The sequence below is a fragment of the Chinchilla lanigera genome, unplaced genomic scaffold (genome assembly GCF_000276665.1).
Source record: "Chinchilla lanigera isolate Chin_1 unplaced genomic scaffold, ChiLan1.0 scaffold00013, whole genome shotgun sequence".
NCBI classification, from domain to species: Eukaryota; Metazoa; Chordata; class Mammalia; order Rodentia; family Chinchillidae; genus Chinchilla; species Chinchilla lanigera.
In genome coordinates, this window is record NW_004955414.1 from 21,946,935 (window position 1) to 21,968,728 (window position 21,794).

Here is a 21,794-nt window from a genome sequence, read left to right on the forward strand (position 1 = left end):
GCAAGATCTTTATTACAACATCCTTATAAATATAAAGAAATTCTTGTATGATTATCCCGGGTCACACATACACAGCTTTTGCCTTTTCCTCTGATACATGAAAAGGGAGCTCATGTGAAGCCAATGTTCACAAGCAATGAATTCTGTCACCTTCCCACCACAGGAAGACTCTTCTAAGGCACCTTCATCCCCTGGTTGTGCAGGATTCCCCAGTAGCTGGTTCCAAAGCTGTACGTTGTCCATTGTTAGAATTTTCTTCCTTCACGCCAAAAATCTACTCCCTTGGACCTGGGTACTATGTTCTGGACTGAGATTTCATACATACCTACCACATGATACATTTAGAAAATTGTACTGGCAACTCAGTCTTCATTACAACCTGAGAAGAATTGTTATCCCACACTGCAAGTTTAAAAATCTCTGATGAAATCATTTTTGTTACTTTGCACCTAAAATCATCTGGATCCAACTCTTATGATCCTATTTATAGCCTTTATCTCATTTACTGTAAATATTCATATATTTAACTGAAAATATGTTGATGTATTTGATTACTGGGCACTGCCCTGAATCCCACTGGGGTATTCCTTACTATGTTTTATATTTATATATATATAATTATACTCCCTTTCTATAACTTGAAAATTTAATTCCAAAATATATATGCCTCCAAAAGTTTCAAAGAAAGTATTAAGGACTTGCTTGATTATTCCTGTAGCCTGAGAGAAGTGAAGAGACTTGTTAGGGCTTTTATCCTTCTGAAGCCTTTACTATTTTACACTTTGCTATATTACCCAGGAAGTTTGTGCAGAAAACCTCATGTTCTCTGGATAAACAGCTGCATTTGTTTATTCCTTTTATGCTCTCCAAGTTACCCTCAGATTCCTGCAGATGATCTGTGCCTCTTTCTCTTTTTTTTTTTTTTTTCAGGTACTGGGAATCGAACTGAACTAAATCCCCAGCCCCCCTGTGCCTCTTTCTCAAAGAGAAACCAGAATGTGCCACGGTGGAAACAAATTCAAGCAGCAGGACGTGGCCCAAATCGCCCACCCCTTAGACGCACCAACTGCATCAGGACTCTGCTGTCATCTGTTTTCCTTCAGTAACTTTCAGTCGCAAAATCTAAGAGCCTAAAGGCAGACTTCTTAATGTCAAGGAAGAGCAGTATGGAACTTAGGGAGCCTAGAAATCATGGCAATCAGAAAGCAATTAAAAAAAAAAATAGAAGGTATAGGATTCTTGCTGAGGAGTTCATCATTACCCAGTTGCCTCTCTGAACCCATCTCTGTGAACAAAAATCCCAAAGGATTTTCTGTCTAATGTGACTAACAGTGCACCGTCCCTGCATCTACCTCATTTACCTCTTCTCACTCTGGGTTCCCTTCAGCATCTACATGTCCCTACTGACCGCTCCCTCTTACTGCCTGTGGGCCTCTGTATCTCTACCTCCTTGCACTGTCACTTTTATCCCATGTCGATGTCTTTTGTCCTTGTATCTGTCTCTCTTGCACTTTACTTTTGTCTTCCTCATGCAGAACTCCTTTCTGGAGGGAAGAGGTGCCAACTATATCGCACTAAGTAACTTCTGCTTGTGAACCCAAATGAAAAACATGCTAAAGGGGCACTAAAAGGAGGAACTAGGTTTCACTTGTCATGAGAAACTTGAGGTTTCTGATGTGGTTTGTGGTGGCTTCTCTCTCATCCTGTGCACTTCCTTTTTTTCAGGCACCCCCTACTCTCCATCCAGCATGCACCTTTCCCACCACTACTTAAGCAGAAGGAAAACGATTTCTCCTTTACCAAAAGGAACTACTGTTCAATGGTTAAAGCTGGAATCAAAATTAGGTTTGACTCTCACTCTATTAACTCTCTACAGCTTGGGCTAATTATGTAACTTCTCTGAGTTTTTTCTTCACTTGTAAAATAAATCATAATAATACCTACATCAAGGGGTTCCTAAAAGGATTGGCTAAAATAATGCATCCAGTATATGGCACAGACCCTACCACAGAAGAGCTCAACAAATACTTGATATTAATCCTTCCTGGAAAACAGGACCAACTGACATTTGGCACTCAGAAGACCTTGCCCTCCCCAGAGGCCAGTTGCATCTCCTTTAGGAAATTTTTCTTGACATCACTCTCTCTGCAGAACTGCTGCTCTATCACCCTGCACTCACGCCATGTCAGGCAGTTCAGATGACAGCCGATTTTGTGGGATAGCAGTACATTCTGCACCGAGCCAGGGAAGCTCCCTACACACAAGAGCTCTTCCTGGGCACAAAGGAGGCTCTCTGAGGGCTGAGAGGACTCTCTGGACAGACAGAGTGGGTGAGGAACTCTTAGAAAGGCTCTCTACGTCAACCCAAAAAACCACAAGACTGAAATTTCTGGACAAAACACAAGGGGATATAACAGGAGCTGAAGTAAGACAGAAACTACTAGACAAAAATCAGCCTAGGACAAGGAATTGAGCAGGAACAAAGTTTTTCTCAATTTTACCTCAGTAATTCTGGTTTCCTGAAAATTCTCTTCAGTTACTAAGGCAACATTATCTCAATTAGATTTTTACCCTCCACAGTGTCACTGCTCAGCATGGTGCCCTCCCACACACACACCTGCTTTCCACTGTGCTTATAACCCACCTATTAATAATGGGTTCAACCTAAACTACACAGCAAAATCACCTAAGGAGCTTTTAAAAGTTGTGATGCCCAGGCACATCCCAGAACAATGAAATCAGAATCCTTGGAAGCAGCAGACAGACATAAGTGATTTTTAAAGCTCCCAAGTAATTCCCAGGTGCAGCCAAGGTAAAGAACTACTACTGAGTTCTCCATACAGGTCCTGTTCTATACTTCCATCTCCTTTAGGGTCCCGATTCAACCTCGCAAAGAATTGGTTTACTGATTGGGTTAGAACTGAGGCTAACTGGACAGTAAACTGCTTCAGGGAGGCTACCAGAAGACACCTACTCCTTCCCTAAGGAACACAAGCAAAGAATCACACACACACACACACACACACATACACACACACACACTGCCACCTAACAGATGCCGCATTTTCTTCTCCTAAAGCAGGTGACTCAAGAGTATGAACCACAGGCTGTAATGTAATGACGTTAGAAAAGTTACTGTCCTCACCCTACCCAGGACATCACCTGGCAGGACCTCTATGACCTCACGCTTGCAATAGGTCAGAGCCCGAAGCATAAGGCCTCACCTAACAGGACAGCCTGGGATTCCTGCAACAGCCACTGCTCTGTCCACCATGTTGGTCAGTACCCCCCACCTGCTAACACTGGATGAAGCTGATGCCACTTGGACCCTCATCAAGGATAAGGTCGGTAAAGGAAACAACAATAATGGGTCTGAACAGCTTGTGAGTAGGAAGGGGTGGGAAATCTAAGACAACAGTAACTAACATTTACTCAGTACTTGTTTATGTTAGGCACTGTGGTAAAGTGCTATATGCAAACTGCCCCATTCAATCACAACTACAATTTAAAAAAGAAAAGGCCCCTTAAAGAGCAACATATAGTGAGCTATAAGAGGACAGAGAAGCCATAAATCAGCAACAGGACTTAAAAGAGGTCTGGAAAGCTTCCTGAAGAATGTCATTTAGCAAGGGATGAAAGTGTTACACAAAAAGGGGGAGGAATAGCTGGCATATAGAAGGGACAAAATAAACACTTGAATAAATTAATGAGCAGATGGGTGGGGGAGTGAACAGCATACTAATTAAAGGTAGCATATGCAAAAGCCAGGAGAGGAAAGAGAAAAATGTGTACTTCCAAATTCCCAGTCTTCTAGAGCTGAATTCAAAGAAGTAGTGGTGAAATGAGACCAAAAAAGTATAGAGAAAGATCAAGAAAAGGCCTCTAAACTTACTACAGAACCTGGACTTTACTTTCAACCCCTTTTACAGATACTCCGTCCACCTTAATTCCCACAGGATGAGAAATCTGGATTGCACCCAAATGTGTAATTTCAAAAACCACAGAGATCTCGCCCTTATCTGGTTTGCAGGTGTCTAACAAGTCCCATCAATTTACTTATCAGCTGCAGCACAGATAGCTTCCAATTTCTTGGGTTGGAGACTTTATGGGTCAGGTTCTGGCTATGGCGATCTGAAGGCAAATATACTTAGAGCATTCATAGAAGGTAGCCCACTAAGCTTAAGTAACAATCTTAAGGCGAACTGAAAGCACCCTTTATGACATACAGAGCCCAGTCCTTGGTAAGCTGCTCACCACAAAGGCCAGGGAAGCAGAAAAAGGAGAGCTGAAGTCTTGCTGTTTTTGAGTAACTGGTTCCAGCACTACAGATGGTCCAACCTGGATTAGACCAACCAGAATCGGGGTGAAAGTAAATGTACTTTCCCTCTATGAGAAAACTATCTCTGAATATGAAAAAACTCACTGTACTATTTCAATAGTAAATCAGGGTAGAGATATACAGGGTAAATTACTGGTGATACATGGCAAATTCAAGCAGTAGGCCATCTTTAAATGACCTGGTTTTCTATCACCAAAACTGCTGACAATTTATTGGGCACTTTATAAAGCATTAGGCTAAACAGAATGTGGCTCAAGAACTCCCCGTTCAGAATTACAGTACACTAGGAAGATAATCTTCCACCATCACTCTCCTGGCCACGTGACCCATCTTCTAGAAATGAACTCTAAAGACTCCTCCACAACCCTTACGTGACCAATTTCTACTATTTCTACCACCCAAATCTCTTCACAGTCCTTTCTCCTCCCTCACCTTCATTATTTCAGCTTAAGGACCTAAGCATGTTTTGCCTAGAGTACTGCAATACTCTTAAATGATCAAGCTCTCCTGAAGTATGTCTTCCAATTAAAAATCAGCTTCCTAAAACACTTACCTGATCTTGTCCCTATTGCCCAAAACCCATAAAGTGGCTTCCAAATGACCTCAAGATAATATTCCAGTCACTTATGAAAGACATACAAGGCCTTTCATAATCTAATTCTTGTATGTCTTTCCCTCATACCTAACATTTAAGTAATATGAGGCTATTTTTTCCTAAATGTGCCCCTCGTGGTTGGAAAGTTCAGTTTCTTCACTGGCTATCTACACTGCCGGCAATGACATTTTCTTACTGGTTAATTCCTTCAAAGTACAAGTATAACTATCTAGAAACCTCCTTCTATCAAAGATAAAGGGCATTAAATCACTTCTTGGATTCTTTACACCCTGCTATTATTTTACTTAGCTAACTACTGCTTACATTTTGTCTCCTCAGTTAGACTGGGCTACATTAGGACAAATACAAAGTCTTTTTTCACGTATCCTTAGTATCTAGCACAGTCTGGCACACAGTAGATGTTCAAGGCTTTGCTACAGGAAGAAACTGGGAGATAAGCAGGAAGTATAACCTATAATCCCAGTACATGGGAGGCTGAGGCAGAAGGATCATTAAGAGTTCAAGGCCAGAGCACAGGCTACACAGTGAGTTGAAGGCCAGCCTGAAATACATACCAAGACCCTGTCTCAAAAAAACAAAAAGAAAAGACTAGGTATGTTGTAGAGACATAATTAACAGTGGGGAGATCAATCTATAGTAAACTACTAGTTCACTCCTGACCGTAACACAGTCCCTGACTTACAAACTGGCCACCTACAGGTTATCGAGAAACGCTTTGGATCCAATGTAGTGGCGGTACCTTTCTTGTCAGATGCAGCCTTCTATGATCTACTGGGTGTGCTAGTGAAACAGTCCCGGCCAGCCCATGCCCGCCTGGTTTTGCCAGGTCGGCAGGGCCGAAGGGCACTGGAACCAGTGGGACTACTAACAAATCTCCTAGAACAAGCAGGACCCGAGGGTGCCTTTGCCCACTGCACTCGGGAATACTCACCAAATGGCCGAACAGAGATAACCTATGAAGAGATGCGACTGCTGGACGGGCAGCCCTGCCGGATCCGCCTACATGCAGGTGGCCTGCGCAAGAAGGTTGCTTTCCTGTTGCTGCCACCAGGGCAGGTGAGCCTACAGCAGAATCTCCCCTGGCTCCGAAGCACCCACAGCATCTATGTCATCTACCAGGTCTTCTCTTGCTCCTGGCTGCAGCTGGAGCTGCTGCCTACAGCCAGTGAGCCCCAGCTACTCCGGATACAGCGGTCATTGCCTGTTGCCTTCTCCTGCCTCAAGTTTTCACTGCAGCCCAAGGGTGTTCTGGGACCACAGAAACCTCTGACCAAAGACCCACTACCCCACAGGGCCAAATGGATCAGACCCAACCTTAGCATCACACTGACTCTGGCCCCATCAGCACCTGCTGATACCCCCGAAGCTGCTGATGGGTCCCCATCTGTCCCAGCCCCACCTACACCACCTCCCCAAGAAGGGCCAGAAGGCAGACCCACCAGATTCTCCTACAAGGGCCGAAACCTATTCTGGAGAGGTCCTCAGATGCTGTCAGGTATTGCTAGAGGAAATGATGAGGCGATGGTCGGGACGAAGTGGAGAGGGGAGGGAGTATGGGGAATATAGGCAAGGAATGTGTGGGGCACCCAAGACTGTACACCCCTGGTGAAGGGGATGGCATGAGGGACCTAGGGGAGGGTGAGTCAGAAGTATGACCCTGGTTACGGGGGTGAGGATAGCAGACAGAACCTGAGGGAGGGACTGGGGAATCAGAAAGACTACGGCATGAGTCAAGCTGTGACTATCCCAACCCTGGCAGAGAACTGGCTCTTCGGCCCCCGCAGCCCCCCACCAGGAGCTCAGGGTGGGGGCCCCGGGGACCCAGACCGGCACTCCATGTCCCTGCCCCTGCTGCAGGGTCTGTCCTCAGAGTTCGACAGCGACGAATGAAGTTGACACGCGAGATGGAGGGGGCAAGGCCCCCAAGATCTGGCAAAGGGATACTGGTCCCCAATAAACATCAGCTGCTGTTCCCCAAGCCATTCTGGACCCTCGCTGTTTCCTCCTTCTGTGGTCCAGAGGCAGGGGAAGAGTTCCCACTTCTTTCCCTTGGCTTCAAGTTCTCTCACCCTCTAAGAGCAAAAGATAGCTTGAAACCCTGGCATCAATGTCCTCACCAGAAGAATACTCCTGATAACCTTCCCAGCTATGTGCAACCATTTTGGGGGCCCAGCCCCACAGATAAAGGGTGGGAAAAAAGAATGAGCACAGAATAGAGATTTCCCTTTTATACATATTGCAATAAGTTCTCCATAAAACATTCATCTGAAATAAATTAAAAAGTTCTTTTGCCACTGCCTCCAAACGTAAAAAGGAGCCTGTGCCCTGGCCTCAGCCCAGGTCACGTACGGCCCTGATTGTCAATGGAAGAAAATTAAGGATTGAGGGGCCCAAAGCCTGAGAGGGGAGGGCCAGATCCCTCCTCTGAAGTATCCAGCAAGAAAGGCGAGGTGACAGCATGGGCCTGGGAGATGGCAGCCAACTCCTTGAGAAACTCGGGGAAAATGACTGCGCAGTAGACAGCATTCTTGACTCGCAGAGCCTCACCTTGGCGCTCAGGGGCCCCGCCCTTGGGAATGAGAACTGGAGTCGATGCCCCAGGGGAGCCCCCACCTAGGCCAAGTCCAGCTCCTTCTCGCCCAGGCTGAAGGACCTGTGTCGCCTGCCGGGCCCTTGTTGGACTGTGTGCATGCCGCAGGAGTAACTCCCCCAAGGACGGCCTCCGGCTCTTCACTGGGAATAAACAGGGGTATCAAGAAGGTGCTGGGATCAGGGAACCCGCCTGAGTTTGGGCGAGTAGACACTTCCATCCCCCTAGGTTCCTGGATTCTCTACTAGGGTTCCAAGAGAACAAGAAATAAGCCCCAGGTTCCAGTGACGACCACCCCAAACAGTAGCAAAGGGAGGTGCTCAGCCTCACCCTAACATCAAAACCCTGCCTTCCCAGTCTTTCCCCTCTATCCAGCCTCCCCGCCAGGTACTCATCTTCCTCAGCCCTACCAGCCAACACTTGAGCCTCCTCATTCCCGGTTCTGATTCCTTCCTTCTCCGTGCCCCGCTTATCCTGAGGAATTCTTCTCTCTTCCTAACCATGACTCTACCACTACCAAGACGCTTCTCCTCTGTCTATACCAGGCCCTTTGTCATCAGCTTCCCATTACCTTCCAGAACTAGTCATCCAGTTAACCTTCCCCGCCCTATCTGTAACACCTGACCCAGACACCCTGCTCCTGCAATACAGTGACTGTACGCATTAATTACAGTCCAGGGACCACTTCATTCTTGTCATACTCTACCTGTAGACTATGCTTTCCTGTACCACCACTTCACTGTTCACCAGTCCCTCTCCAATGCAAACCAAAATCTCCCTTTCACGTGTCCTAGGAGGGCAACTCCACACTGACTTAGATTCAAGCCACTTAAAACTCTTTCCACCCTGTACTTTTCTAGTATATTGCTGGGTCTGAACCCATGACCACTAGATAGCCTAGACTCAAGCCTCTAAGACCATCACAGTTTCCATTCCTAGCTCTGATTAGCTACAGAGACACTCCACAGATCTACGAGACAAGGCATTCAGAGCCCTTTACAGCCAAGCTCACCCTCCTCCAACCACCTCTCAAACTCTCCACACCCACCTAGTTTTGCCACCCACATCTGTCTTCTTGGAACCTAACAGGCACTTTACATGCATGGTTCCCTCTGCCTACAGCTTACTCTCCCTACACTTTTCATCCTTTCTGGCATAATTTTACTATCTCAAACTCTCTGGGAAATCTCCCATTGGCACTCCACTAACTTTCAGTTTTACTGTCCTTTTTCAACATACTTTAATAATTTCTTGTCATGTGTTCTACTTGATGAACTAATTTGTAAGCTGAAGATCTTAGACTGTGCCTTCTCTATCTTCATATTGTTGGCACCTCCAGTAATCCCACTGGTAGAACTATAGAAGCAAGAAGCTATCACAATACTAAAGCAGCAGGAAATCATGCTGAGGAAGTTAGCAGGGTCTTCACACTTGAGCACTGACCTTGTGGTACTCTCTTCCTAGCCCACACACTTTTCTCCTTAAACCTCCATTTTATCTCTGTTCTCACTCCCCAGAGTGTCATTTTCCCACCTACTTGGACAAGCAAAAAATGATAGTGAAGCCCTTAACATCCCCTACCACACTTCACAGCTCCATTGGTGTATGTCATTTCCACCTTCACCACTACTCATCTGCCTCAAAGGGTAAAAAAATAACCTGTTCAAGTCCAAAGCTAATCTCCTTCTGGTCTAACTCCCAATATCATTACCACTTTCAAGCCATGCTCCCTCTGTTACTACAGAGGTCACTCTAGATTGTGTGCTCTTGGAAGGCAGAGATCTCATCCTGTACCAATCAAATTCCCTGTACCAAGAACAATGACCAGCACATGTGGCAAGTGCTCAGGTCCTTGTTAAAAATCTAGATTTAAAATTTCATGGTCACTTTGAATTCTCCCCTCTTTCTTATCCACTCACAGCTACTCATCAAATTTTATCAGTACTTCCTTCCCATTTCCACTATTCTAAACGCATGCTTCACTGGTCACATGTGTACGATAAAAGAAGCCTCCAAACTGTTCTTCCTGATTCTCTTTCTCCCAGCTCTAATTCATCTCTGCCAACTTACTCGTCTCTCCACTTGCAGATCTAAGAACCTCCAGTGGTTTCTCATTGACTAAAAGATCACAACCTCTACCCAGTCCAGCTTCCATTCTGAGAAGCGTCTGCTCTAGCCAAATGTTTTCAGCCTTAACATCACTGTTCAGCTAACATTTAAACCGCAGTTCCAACTAGATAGTCCCAGGGTGTTTCCTGACCAAAAAATAAAGACCTCCCATACCTCTGCCTGCGTAAGTCTAACCAGAGCTAATATCATATCCTTTACTAAGCTCTCACAGTTTATCAACCTAGAGACTACTCTGACCCTTGCCTGTCCCTAAATCTTGAATCAGATTTTGCTGGTACTTGACAGAACTATGTCCTAGCCTCTGACCCAAAGCCTGAGAACAAACATTAAGACTCCACTTTTTTATAACTCTCCAGTACCTGGCACAAGGTTTCACCTTTTATAAGAATTCAACTAACCCGAACTAACTGGCTGTCTAGGGAGGGAAGGAGCAGGGTGGTAGAACAGGCCTCACCTAGGGGATCCGAGCGGCGGGGAACAGGTCCTGTTGTAGGACCCTCAGCCCAGTCCAACTTGCCACGGGCAATGAGGTACTTCTTGGCTTTGGATAGCAGTGCTGGGAAGTCCTCCTGGGAGGCCGCAAAGCTCTCAATCTTATTCTTCACAGAGCCCAGCACCTATGAGGCACAACTTCATGACATTTCTGGTGGCTCTAGACTGGTGCAGCCTTTTCTAGTCCCACTGGGCCTATTCCCAGCCCACCCAGGGTCACTCCAGCTGCGGGCCTGGCCCACCATGGAGCCTGGACGCACCCATGCATGCATGCATCGCACACCTGCAGCAGGGACTTGACACTGGGCTGGAAGACCATGTTGGTGTTGAGCAGGAAAGAGCGGAGCAGGGGCTGGGGGTGACAGGCCAGCTGGGCCACCAGCCCCGTCAGCAGGAAGTTGACATAGACGGAGTTCTGCAGCATGTTCTCAAGTTTGGCAAAGAGCACAGCCATGAAGGGGCCTGGGGGGGATGGGCACAAGGATACAAGGCCTGAACACAATGCACATCACACACATTCTTCCCCAAAACAAGTAACCCCCACTAGATGAAAATATTTGTTTGTTAGTCTCTGGGTATGTTGGAATAGCCTATGACCACCTATCCTGGAGAAAGTATGATGGTAAATACCACATGAACTCACAAGTAGCTAGATGCTGGCTTTACACACATTTGAGCTAAAGAGCCAGATCTCAGGCTCCAGAGAATCACAGAGACCTCATTACAGATTTCTACTGTACCCTTTACTAGTTAGGTTACTGGCTAAGGCTCTCCAAGCTTTAGTTTCCTACTTGGAAAAATTAAGAAAATATACCTACCATGTAAGGGAGTTAAGGGGATCAAAGAGCTATCAATGTAAAGTACTAAGTACAAGATCTGGCAAATTTCATGTATTCAATTATAACCATAAGCTATACAATATTTCTCAGTTTTTAAAAAGCTTCATCTAAGAAGCACAACAGAAGAATGACTAGGCAGAGAAAGTGATTAGGACCAAACCATAAAGTCAGGTTACACGTAAGACAGAGTAACACAAAACTTGGTCAAAAAGAATGCAAGGAACTGTAGCAAAAACAAACAAAGGGGTTATATTTAACGTTTATAGTTGGAGGAGAAATCTTTGGAGGACCAGAGAAGACATAGCTTTGTCTTAGAGGAGCTGGAACTAAGAAGATGGAACAGAACAGGCAGCAAAAGAATAATTTAGTTCAGGGACACAGTAAACTGATTCACAGTGGCAGAGAACAGAAGAGAATAGTGTTATCCACTAGAAGAAAGATGTATCACCAGCATTAGGACTCTAGAACCAACTGCCTTTCTGATTAGGAATTTTTTGGAAGAAAGGTCATATATCTCAGACCTGAACTATGAATTGAGACAGGAAAACTGTGAAGGACAAGAGGTGGTAAATCCTGAAAAAAGAGCATAGTACATCTACTTCAGGTGCCCATGACTAGCTTTACCTGAAAAACAACTCTAGTTTAACAGGATCCTAAGATAACCTGTATCTTTATCACTCCATTCCTCTCACTGCCTGAGGGTTTCTTGTAAGAGACATCTCAAAGAGTTCATTTAAATTTACAAAGAAGAAAAAAGAAGCCTCAATTAATACTTTAAGACTGGTAAAACCTCCTAGTTGCACTGAGCAGAAAGAGCTGAGTGGAAGATAAATAAATGAAAAGATGTTTCCCATGATCTGCAAGAAAAGAAAGTTGACTTCAGAGCAGAAGCTGCAATGCTAATCAAGCAGGATTCTAGGCCCTGGAAGGACCTGAACTGATCAAAATGGCAGATAAACTAAACTTAATTAGCCTATGAACAACCACAAGATGCATGGATGGTTCCCCTGGTGAATTTAAATCAGCCATGAACCCGAAAGTAATAATCCTAGTGAAAAGCTACCACTTGTTCAGATATCACAATATATCAGTACTGTAGTGATTTATATCCATCAAAGGCAGAGACAAGAGGCGAACTTAAGGTACGCTTAATCCCAATCCTATGATCTTAACTTTAGCTACTACATTGCTTGCCAAGGTGTTTTTTCTTTTCCCTAGCGTGGGATATGTTGTGAGGATTAGAGTCAGAGGACGATTAGGCTGGCTCTTAAAAGCAAAGAAGCCTACCCACTTAGGTCAGGTCTAGCTTCAGAAGCTAGCTTCAGAAGCATCGTGGAGAATCCAAAAGGACCCATCTGGGGAGCTTAAGGCCATGTTCTGTCATTTGCCCGCAAAGGTATTTCATTCACTTTCCCTGCTTGTGTCCTTACTACTAATCATAAATCCCTAAAGCTGTCATACTATGCAGTCGCAGCAATCAGGAAAGGACAAGAAGAATGGACAACTGGGTTCTTCCTTAAAGAGGCAGGGAGGAAGGAACTAAGTGCCAAGGAGGACAAAACTGACCCTAGGATATAGGAGGGCTAACATAATACTCAACACCCTGATATACTGTTAAGAACAAAGCAGAACAGAGGTTTACAAGTGCCTCCCACAGGGGATACCCATCTTCCACATAGTTCAGGTATACTGCTGTAATTCACCAGCAAACACCAAACATAGAATACCCTAACCACAAATCCCAGGAAACGGCCAGACTAGGGGAAAAGGAGGAACATGCACACCGGACAGACATATAAGGCTCAAACATTAAGTCGACACTCAAACCAGCACAAGCATGGAAGACAGACAAATATGCAGAGTATGACATGATATGTATCTGGTAGGCACCAAGCAAAATGGATAAAGGCTAGGCAAGTACACAGAAATGACATAGCCAAGAAATCTCAGAAATCAGCACAAACATGTCAACAGCATGCAGAGTACACAAAGGAGAATTCCTAGGCTAAGTAGCTTACCAGTGAAAGGCTGGCTCGGCAGCTGGTTGAGAGTCCGCAAAGGGCTGCTGAGGAAAGGGCCAGGGGGCTCAGGGGCACAGGTGAAGCTCTCATAGGCCTCCTCCTCCTCAAGAGGTAGTGGAGGCTCTAGAGGATGCTCTGAGCTAGCTCCACCATTGCTCAATGCCACCTCCAGCTCATGGAGCTCTTGCCCAAAGCTCTCTAGTCCTGCCATACCCTCAGAGGTTCCCTCTAACAGTTCCCTGGTTCCCTCCTGTGGCACCAGATGTGGCACCAGACGAACCTTCTTGGCTCCCTCAGGCCATGGTCCTGGCACTCCATTGAGCTGGGGAGGGGGCAGGTGGGCAGGGCCCTCCCCTACACTCCCAGACAGCCCTCTACTCCCCAGTTCTTCCTCCTCCCCTTTCCCCACATTGTCCCTGTCCTCCTCAGACAGTAGACTGCGTTTCTTAGTCCGGGAGCCAAGAGGACTGGGCTCAGGAGGGGGGCGCTCGCCATCATAGGGGGCAGACCAGGTACGGCAGGCTCGGACACAGCGGTCCACACCACGGCGCGCCTCACGCAGATACTCCAGGTAATTGTCTTCCAGCTCACCGGGCTCCTCTGCAGGGTTGGGCCGCCGGCCAGGGCTCGAGGCTGGGGATGCAGCAAGCCCTGGGGAACGAGGGGCTGGACCCGGGGACTCAGAGCCACCCAGGCTCTGCTGCCGAAGGAAGAGAGCCAGACGAGATGGTGTAGAGGGCCGAGGCACTGTCACCACAGAAGAGGAATCAACACTTGGGCTTCCCGGGCCTTCAGAGGGAAAAAGAGCATAAGAGGAACCAAGGAAACAGAGGTCTAAGAAAAGAGATAAAATGTAGAGAGAGACTAAGAGAAGAGACGATACAAAGGCAGAAATATAGAGCCTATTTAGATAGCTGACTCTCCAACCTCCAGATTAACCTCTTCCTCATCCACAACTACCCTCATTATCACTGCCATCAGAGAAAAAATGAAAACAAAAAGAGTACAGGACTCGACTGAAGAGAAGAAAAGGTACGCCAGGAAGTCCAACCCCTATTTCTCTGGTGAGGTTACAGGTCCTTTTTGCAAAACCTCTCATCAACCTTTCCAAATAAGCAATGTCAGTCACAGTCACCACCCTCCCCACACCCTAGACCCATCTCCTTGCTAGGATCACCCAGAACTCAGGCCATACCCGTGATGTCCTCCCTTCTCCCTGCGTCTCTGCTAGGCCCACCTCGTGCCCATGAGGCATGCTCTGGTCGAGGTGGGCTAGGGGCACCATGCCGACAGCAGCGTGGGATCAGGGAGAGAAACTTGTCGGCTGCTCGTCCGTAGAGATCCACATCACGTACAGCTGGCTTCTGGCTCAGCATCACATGGTTACATGGAACAAGATACCTGGGAAAGAGCATAAAGGTCACAGGACATATCAGGAAGGAAAGTGCCTGGAAGAAAGCAGGCCAATATAATAAAACAGCCATGCCATGCTCCAGGAAGATACTCAAGAGAAACCCCCATACAGCCCATGAACCCAGCAATGCACTGAGGATCAGCCATCCCTCATCCCTGCCCCGACAGGTACCTGAGAACCAGCTGCAGCAGGACATCCTCACAGCTGAGGTTCAGGAGGGTCCTGAAGAGACTTAGAGAGACCATGCAGAGCTGGAGGATGAGGGAGGGAGGGAGTCACCATAAAATCTCTCTATTCTCCAAACTGTTCACCAATGAGAACTCCTCTCCCAACCCCAGGTCCAACCAACCACTCCAAGAACAACAAATGTGCAAAGGCCTGACACACAGTCGCCATTCAAGTATTAACTATATGATTATGCGATCTTTTGGGGTAAGACTTCACTTCGCAGACAAAATGGACTATGTGTCAGACCCACTGGATTTCTTGAGATCATATACATAACAGCAGACTCTCTGGGCATATATGCCTGTCAGGTGAGACTAGCAACACTAGAATGAAAGCCCAAGAAAAGGGACACTGAGAAACACTGTGACCAAGTGAATGACAAACGGAACAGCAGCAGCGGACTAAGCAAGTGAATGTCAGCAGGAACTACAGCAACAGAAAAACTGATGCCCACCAACAAGGACCCAGAAAGAACCTGGAAGAGTCCCAGCTGGGAAGTGGGTGGAGCTGTGAACATGGATTCTGAGTCACCTCTCCAACCCCAGTGTGTCTCAGGAGGTAGGAAAATAAAAGCTCTAGGACAGCTGACAGGAAAAGGAAAAAGTAGGTGCGTTCAGATCAGGGGAAATCTTTTGTTTTAAAAAAGGAGGAAGGTTTGTTAATCTCTGGCTAGAGGAAAAAAACAAAGCAGACACATGCAATTCTCCCGCACTCCTCTAAATACCCACAGCATCTTCTCTACAGTTATCACAAGTATGTCAGATACCCAGTAAGTTACAGTCTAGGGGTTAACTGTTGCTAATGAAATGTGGGAGAATTAAAAGTCAACCACAGGACTAGGGATATAGCTCAGTGGCATAAGCGCCTGCCTGGCAAGCATAAGGTCCTGAGTTTGATTCCTCGTACCAAAAAAAAAAAAAAGAGAAAAGAAAAAAAATCAACCACATAGGAGGAAAAAGATGAGATAGCAGTTCACATTTTAGATAGCATAGTTGTTCAGGGGGCTAAATTAACTTTCAGTGTGTCTGAATTCTTCATTGCTGGTCACTTTAACTAGCAATGAAGAATTTAGACTCACTGAAAATTAATATGATGGGTAGAAAAGCAGTCCCTCAAAGATGCAGTCCCTCAAAGATGTTCACATCCTAATCTCCTGAACCTGTTAAATATTTACTTTGCATAGTAGAAGAGACTTTGCAGATGTGATTAAAATTACAGAATTTGAGATGGGAGATTATCCTACCTTGTCTAGGTGGGTCTAATCAAGCCTCAAGTCCTTAAAAATAAGAGAACCTTTGCCAGGTATGTTTAAAAAAAAAAAAAGGAGAGAAATTTGGAACATAAGAATGTAACCCTCACTACTGGCTCTGAAGATGAAAGAAGGGGCCAAGAGTCAAGCAATCTGGTTGGCTCCATAAGCTAGGAGTGGCCTTCAGTGCATGGCCAGTAAGAAAACAAGAGCTCTCAGTCTCACAGCTTTAAGGAAATCAGTTCTGTCTACAACCTAAATATGTCCTCCAGAACTGTAAGATAATAGCAATTTGTTATATCAACAATAGGAAACTAGACCAGATAATCAGACACACAGACTAGTCAGAATGATTCACTTCAAGGGACAAAACACAGGGTACATGAGTTATAGAGTCAAGCCAACAATTTCAAGCTTCAAATTATCACAGTGAAAAGAAAAGCATATCTAGCCCAGGAATCCTGTAATTAGAAAAGATCTCGTTCCTCCAAGAGGAATCCTCCATGAATCAAGAAGAAATACCCCTAAAACATGAAAGACTTCTAAGATCAAGGGATCAAAAGAAGACCAATAAATACTAAGGACTAAAAACAAGGAGGGTTAACAAAGTTAGGGCAAGATTAAGATGAAAGAAAGAAAGAGCTGGGGGAGGAAGGATCAGCCTGAAAAAGGAAGTCAACTGTTGCTAAACATGAACAAGACATTCCATGAGGTCAAACAAACCTAAGACCATTGCCTAACTTCAGCATAATGAGGAACAAAACTCTCTGTTATCTTCGTAAAATTAAACCTTTAGAGTCTGAGACACCTCTCCAACTTCAGGTTTAAATTAATAAATCTTAATTCAAAGCATGTATCATGATTATTTTTAGAATACTTTACTCCCAAAGACTATATAATTCAAGACATCTAAGATCTTAGAATCTGCTGTTGTTCAAAGTTGCACAGATGATTCTGAACTACACACCTGGTTCAGAAACACTGGTCTATGCAGAGTCAGTCTGGAGTATTTCTCATATGCCCTCAATTATTCAGAAACCGCACCTATACAAAGTATAGCTATCCAGGAATCTCACAGACCTGATACTATACTACCAGGTACCTTAATTCTAGCACTGTTTTCCAGAACTTTTTGCTGTTACTGTTTTGATTTCTTTCGGTAGTAGGGATTGAAACCAGAGTCTTCACACTAACTACATCCCAAGTCCTTTTTTTATTTTTATGTTGAGCCAGGGCCTAATTTGCTAAATTGTACAGTCTGGGCTTGAACTTACAATCCTCCTGCCTCAGTCTTCTAGAGCTGAGACTGCAGGTATGCACCACCAGAACTCTTAATAACTGAACAACCTTTAGTGAAACACAAGGATCCAGGAAACTTCAACTATTTGTAATTAAGGAAGGAAGTAAAAATGGTCTTGCAGCCAAAATAAAAGCCATAAAATCCACAGCTAAACTAATGCTTTATCCCCCTAGAAAGTCTACAAGTCTTTACTACTTGCAAACTATTTATTGCCATTGTACGTACATTTCTACTGATTAAAATCCTCTTACCTTAATCAACAAGACCATGTACAATTTGAAAAAAAAAACTTTTCGGCAATACCAGGGATTGAACCCAGGCCCTTCATACTGAACTATGTATCCACCCCTTTTTGTTTTTTATTTTGACAGGGTCTCATTAAACTGCTAAGCATCCCACACTGAGCTCAAACTTGCACTCCTGACTCAGTCTCTCGGAGACGTAGGACTATAGGCATATGCTATCATACCTGGAACAACCTGAACTTTACCTACCTCTCAGTGTTAATCTCATTCCCTTCTTTCCTTTGCTCACTGCAGCTCTAGTTTACTGGTCTTTCATCTCGTAAAACACACTAAACTCTGACCCTCTTCAACGTCTTTTGCACGTTCCCCATCTCAACTGTTCTGCTCAGTATTCACCAGGCTGACTCCTTCACAACCTTTATGTCTGAGCTCAGTATTACTTCCTCAGAGAGGCCTTGGTCATCCCATTATTTTCTAAGCATACTGTTTGGTTTTTTTACATAACAATTTTTAGTTATTTTATTAATGTGCTTACTGGCCTACCTTCTTTCCAGGAAGTCAGTAATAGTGTCTACCAGCAATACTGTCTACTATTCTATCCTCAGTAACACCAAATAGCATGGTACATAATGAACATTGAATAAAAATGTGTAGGAAGAAGAAATGTCAGGAGGTGGATGTGTGCCCCAACTTATAGTTCAAATGCAGCAAATTCAAAGGGGAAAGAAGGTAAGCATACTAGTGACACCCAGATCACAGTATCGATATAGATACAAATCCAAAATGATCTCAAGTCAGCCAATGCATGCCACAAAGTGATAAACAGTTAAAAAGAACCTCAGGGCAATGCTACATTGCAGATGCTATACAATGGCAAAATCCAAAGGCACAGTGCACTGTCATACAAAAACATAACTGGGTTCTAAATTAATGTAGTAAATTTAATTCTGTCCCCCAAATGGCTAAAAGTTTAGTGCTAGAAAATGTCACCTAATTTTGAAGTGACTAGAGACAAACACCAAAGAAGAACAGAAACATCCTCTGAAAACAAAGGTTAGAGAGAGATGGTTCACCCATGTTAGCCAGTATAGAGCTAAGGGCCATACCCGGGAGTTGCTGCCAATACGGGCAACGAGGGTGTCGAGGATGGTGTGGGTGTCATGCCGGTGTAACAACAGGAATCGCAGGAAGGTGCGGAGCAAGGCAGGCTCTGAGATACTACGTAGGAAAAGTTCCAGATAGGCGGTACTGGCGATCATCTCCTCCACAGAGGTCTGGATGAGAGGAAGGGAAAGTCTGGAAACATGAATTCCCTGCACATTCGAGTCATTTTCCCTGGATTCAAAGGAAGAACCAGGAGAAGACAGGGAAAAAAGGAGTACCCCAGCCACTGCCTCCCACACTGGTCCTATCACTGAAGTTACCACTCTGTAGGCTAGCCCCAATATGCGATGCCAACTGTGACTCTCACCTTGTGCAAGGCAGGACCCATGACAGGCACTAGGAACCCATTGTGGATATAGTCAACCAGCTGTTTCTGCACTAGAGGGTGAGCCACCTGTAACAACAGGAGAAAGGGCAGACCTCCAGAGAATTCATCCCTTCTCACCTTCCAAGAATGACCAAGGACCATAGCACCAAAGAACCCCAATCCTACCTGAATGACTGCATTGCAGAACTCCAGGGAACTCATGAACAGTGCAAGGGCTGGCACTCCTACCCAGTCCTCCCGTCGCAAGCAGTGCCAATCATCCCCTGGAACCTCAATCTTGCGGGGCAGTGAGGAGTACAGGGCACTCAGCCCTGTGGCCAGCACCTAGGGGAGGTTACCAAAGGCTCAGAAAATATAAGGGCATGACACAGAAACCCTTAGTCCAGGATTTTGATAGGAGTGGAGGTAAGAGATGTTACCAAAGCAGATATTTAGTCATCGTACCAGGACCTCACAGAACACTGGTTCACAAAAAAACATTAGTACCTGCCCTAACCGCAAAGACCCATATTTCACACCCATTCCAACTCCAGGGACTGCTTCCAAATCCAGGGCTTACTTTCAGGAGGTGAGTGCCCCGGTACCTAGCCTTTCCACATCTCCTGCATAGGAAGGTGTTGCCCAATGTCCACATGCCCCTACCCCCCACCCATACTTGGGGCTGCTAACCGGGCAGAAGTAAGAGTGATCCGCGATGTAGCGGCCCACGGTAGGGCTCCCAGCTGACAGAGCCATGAGCAGAAGCAGAGCATCACGGGCCTGCTGGCCCAGGGTGCCCTCTCGATGGACAAAAGGGACAAGGCGAGAAAAGAGGAGAAGACGTGGAGCAGCTCCTGGCTCGGGAGGTGGTTGCAGGAAGAACTCAAGCAGTGAAGGCTCCCGGGCCACACACACACACAGCTGGCTGAGAAGTAGCACCAGGCCTTCATCCAGTGCTGGGCTACTAGGCACAGGGCGGCCACAGGCATCCAGAAGGGTGAGCAGGGCCTCACGAACTGGACCATGCCGCAACAGGGGCTGACGAGCTTCGCTCACTAGCATCTCAAATAGTTTCAATTGTTCAGCACGTCGTTCCTCGACCCCCTCCCCAAGCTCATCCCACTGCAGCTGCCATGCCAACACACGGGTCAGCAGATCTTCACGCAGAGCAAATTCCAGCAGGGGCCCAGGGACTGTAGGGGCTGAAGGGACGGCATGATCCTCTGCCAGCAATGTTAACATCTGGTAAGTGTGGTTGCGCACAGCACTGAGATCATCTGCACCTCCAGGAGCTACCCGAGGGCCTTGCCGCTCCAAGATCCGTACCACCTGGAGGAAAAGAAGTCAGAACACAGAACACAAAAGATGAGGACAACTCAGGTGATCAACGAACTAGGCACTTTTGACATATTGTCTCCTACCTGGGACCAGTGATTCTTGAAGACCATGAGGCAAGTCTCAGGGTCAGCCATGACAGGGGCCTGAAGACTGGCCCCTTGAGGTACACGGTGTCCAGGAACCCGGGAAGCCAGTCTGCTTAGCCAGTTCATCCTCTCCATGAGGCAGGCTGCGCAGGGCCAGCAGCCAGAGGGTCACACTCTGAGGATATGCCAGCTGGAGGCTTTCTCCACTTCTGTCTCCAGTCTGCTTCATCCGGTCTGTAGAAGCCAGTAACTGACCATGGAGCCAGAGATTACACCAAACCGAAACAACAAGCCCAGAGGTCACTGCCCAATCCAGACTTGCAAATCTAATTCACGGGGAGAGAATGGAAAGGATAAACAAAAGCTTACCTCTCTTACCTGGAGCAGGAGACACACCTAGTCTAGGGTTCAGGAAAGATCTCTCCCTACTCATGGTATGAAACAGTTTGTTACGGTTTATATCTGGATGTCCCCCTAAAGCCTCATGTGGCTATAAGCAGGACCTCTGGAAGGCACCTGGATTATAGGTTCATGGTAGCCAACCTGCTGTTAGGAGGTGCAGCCTAGATGGAAAGGGCCGGTCACTGTGGAAGTGCCCCAGGAGGTTGTTATCTCCCCGTCCTGCTCCTCCCTTGCAGCTCTCTGCCTCCCCTCCACCGTGACAGGAGGGGCTTCTCCCTGCGATGCCCCTGTGCCATGCCACCCTGCCCTGGAGTCAGCTGACTTTGACTTTGGACTGAAACCTCTACAAACTGAGGCAAAATAAAACTTTCTTCCCTTTCTTACCTCTCTTCACTTACTAGCAGGGAGAACTCAGAACCACCACTCCACTGACCAGTCCACTTACACACATGTACACACAGCAAGCACAGGAAACTTAACATGTTAAAATACAACTCACGCATTCCACCACCAAATCTCTTATTCCTCTCGCCTTTTCCATCTCAATAAATAATAGCAACATCACTTACATGTTAATGTAGGCATCATCAAAAGCCTGTGCTTCATCCTTGCTTCTCCTTTTCCTGAAAATTTCCAGTTCATCAGCAAATCTTTTCATCTCCATCCTCAAAACCGCCTCACTATTGCAATCGCTTCCAGTCTGACTTCCATGCTTCTACTCTTACCCTCTAAAGAGTCTATTTGCCACGCAGCAAGCCGGACAATATTCTTAACACATAAATTATATTACAGCTCTCCTCTGTTGAACATCCTCCAACAATCTCCTGTCATACTGGTAATAATCTAAGTTCTTCACCTCGACTCCTATAGAGACTGAATGATCTAATCTGGATAACTACCTATCATTCCCTTCAGTCATACTTCAGTCACATAGGTTTTGTGGAATATTGATTGTATTTTCTGTTCCCTCTGCCTGGAATGTTCTCTTATTCTTTACACTGCTCTCATTGCTGTTTTCAGATGTAACCTCCTCA

At 45.8% G+C, this 21,794-nt stretch overlaps 2 protein-coding genes across 6 annotated transcripts in view; one reads left to right on the plus strand and one right to left on the minus strand.

Annotated features, from left to right (window-relative positions):
• Positions 1 to 7,177, plus strand: LOC102016695 (chromosome unknown open reading frame, human C11orf42). Of its 2 annotated transcripts, none has more exons than XM_005380122.2 (3): positions 1 to 3,344; positions 5,655 to 6,450; positions 6,813 to 7,177. In XM_005380122.2, the coding sequence occupies exons 1-3, from the start codon at positions 3,273 to 3,275 to the stop codon at positions 7,169 to 7,171; spliced, it is 1,227 nt and encodes a 408-aa protein (XP_005380179.1). In that variant the 5' UTR covers positions 1 to 3,272; the 3' UTR covers positions 7,172 to 7,177. The 2 variants fall into 2 exon arrangements, with proteins under 2 accessions (XP_005380179.1, XP_005380180.1); XM_005380123.1 differs by having other exon boundaries at positions 6,715 to 6,931.
• Fam160a2 (family with sequence similarity 160, member A2) overlaps positions 7,169 to 21,794 on the minus strand; it is a 23,775-nt gene continuing 9,149 nt past the window's right edge. The window contains exons 2-12 of one of the 4 annotated variants that reach the window (XM_005380119.2): positions 20,356 to 20,684; positions 19,625 to 20,263; positions 19,121 to 19,279; positions 18,935 to 19,021; positions 18,570 to 18,737; positions 14,613 to 14,692; positions 14,265 to 14,428; positions 13,025 to 13,816; positions 10,451 to 10,629; positions 10,130 to 10,292; positions 7,169 to 7,688 (exon numbers count right to left, since the gene is read on the minus strand). In XM_005380119.2, the coding sequence (XP_005380176.1) occupies positions 7,330 to 7,688; positions 10,130 to 10,292; positions 10,451 to 10,629; positions 13,025 to 13,816; positions 14,265 to 14,428; positions 14,613 to 14,692; positions 18,570 to 18,737; positions 18,935 to 19,021; positions 19,121 to 19,279; positions 19,625 to 20,263; positions 20,356 to 20,493 (2,928 nt within the window). In that variant the 5' untranslated portion in view covers positions 20,494 to 20,684 and the 3' untranslated portion in view covers positions 7,169 to 7,329. Of the gene's footprint in view, positions 7,689 to 10,129; positions 10,293 to 10,427; positions 10,630 to 13,024; positions 13,817 to 14,222; positions 14,429 to 14,612; positions 14,693 to 18,569; positions 18,738 to 18,934; positions 19,022 to 19,120; positions 19,280 to 19,624; positions 20,264 to 20,355; positions 20,685 to 21,794 lie in introns of those variants that run through there. The other 3 variants (XM_005380121.2, XM_005380117.2, XM_013512031.1) reach the window with 3 other exon arrangements.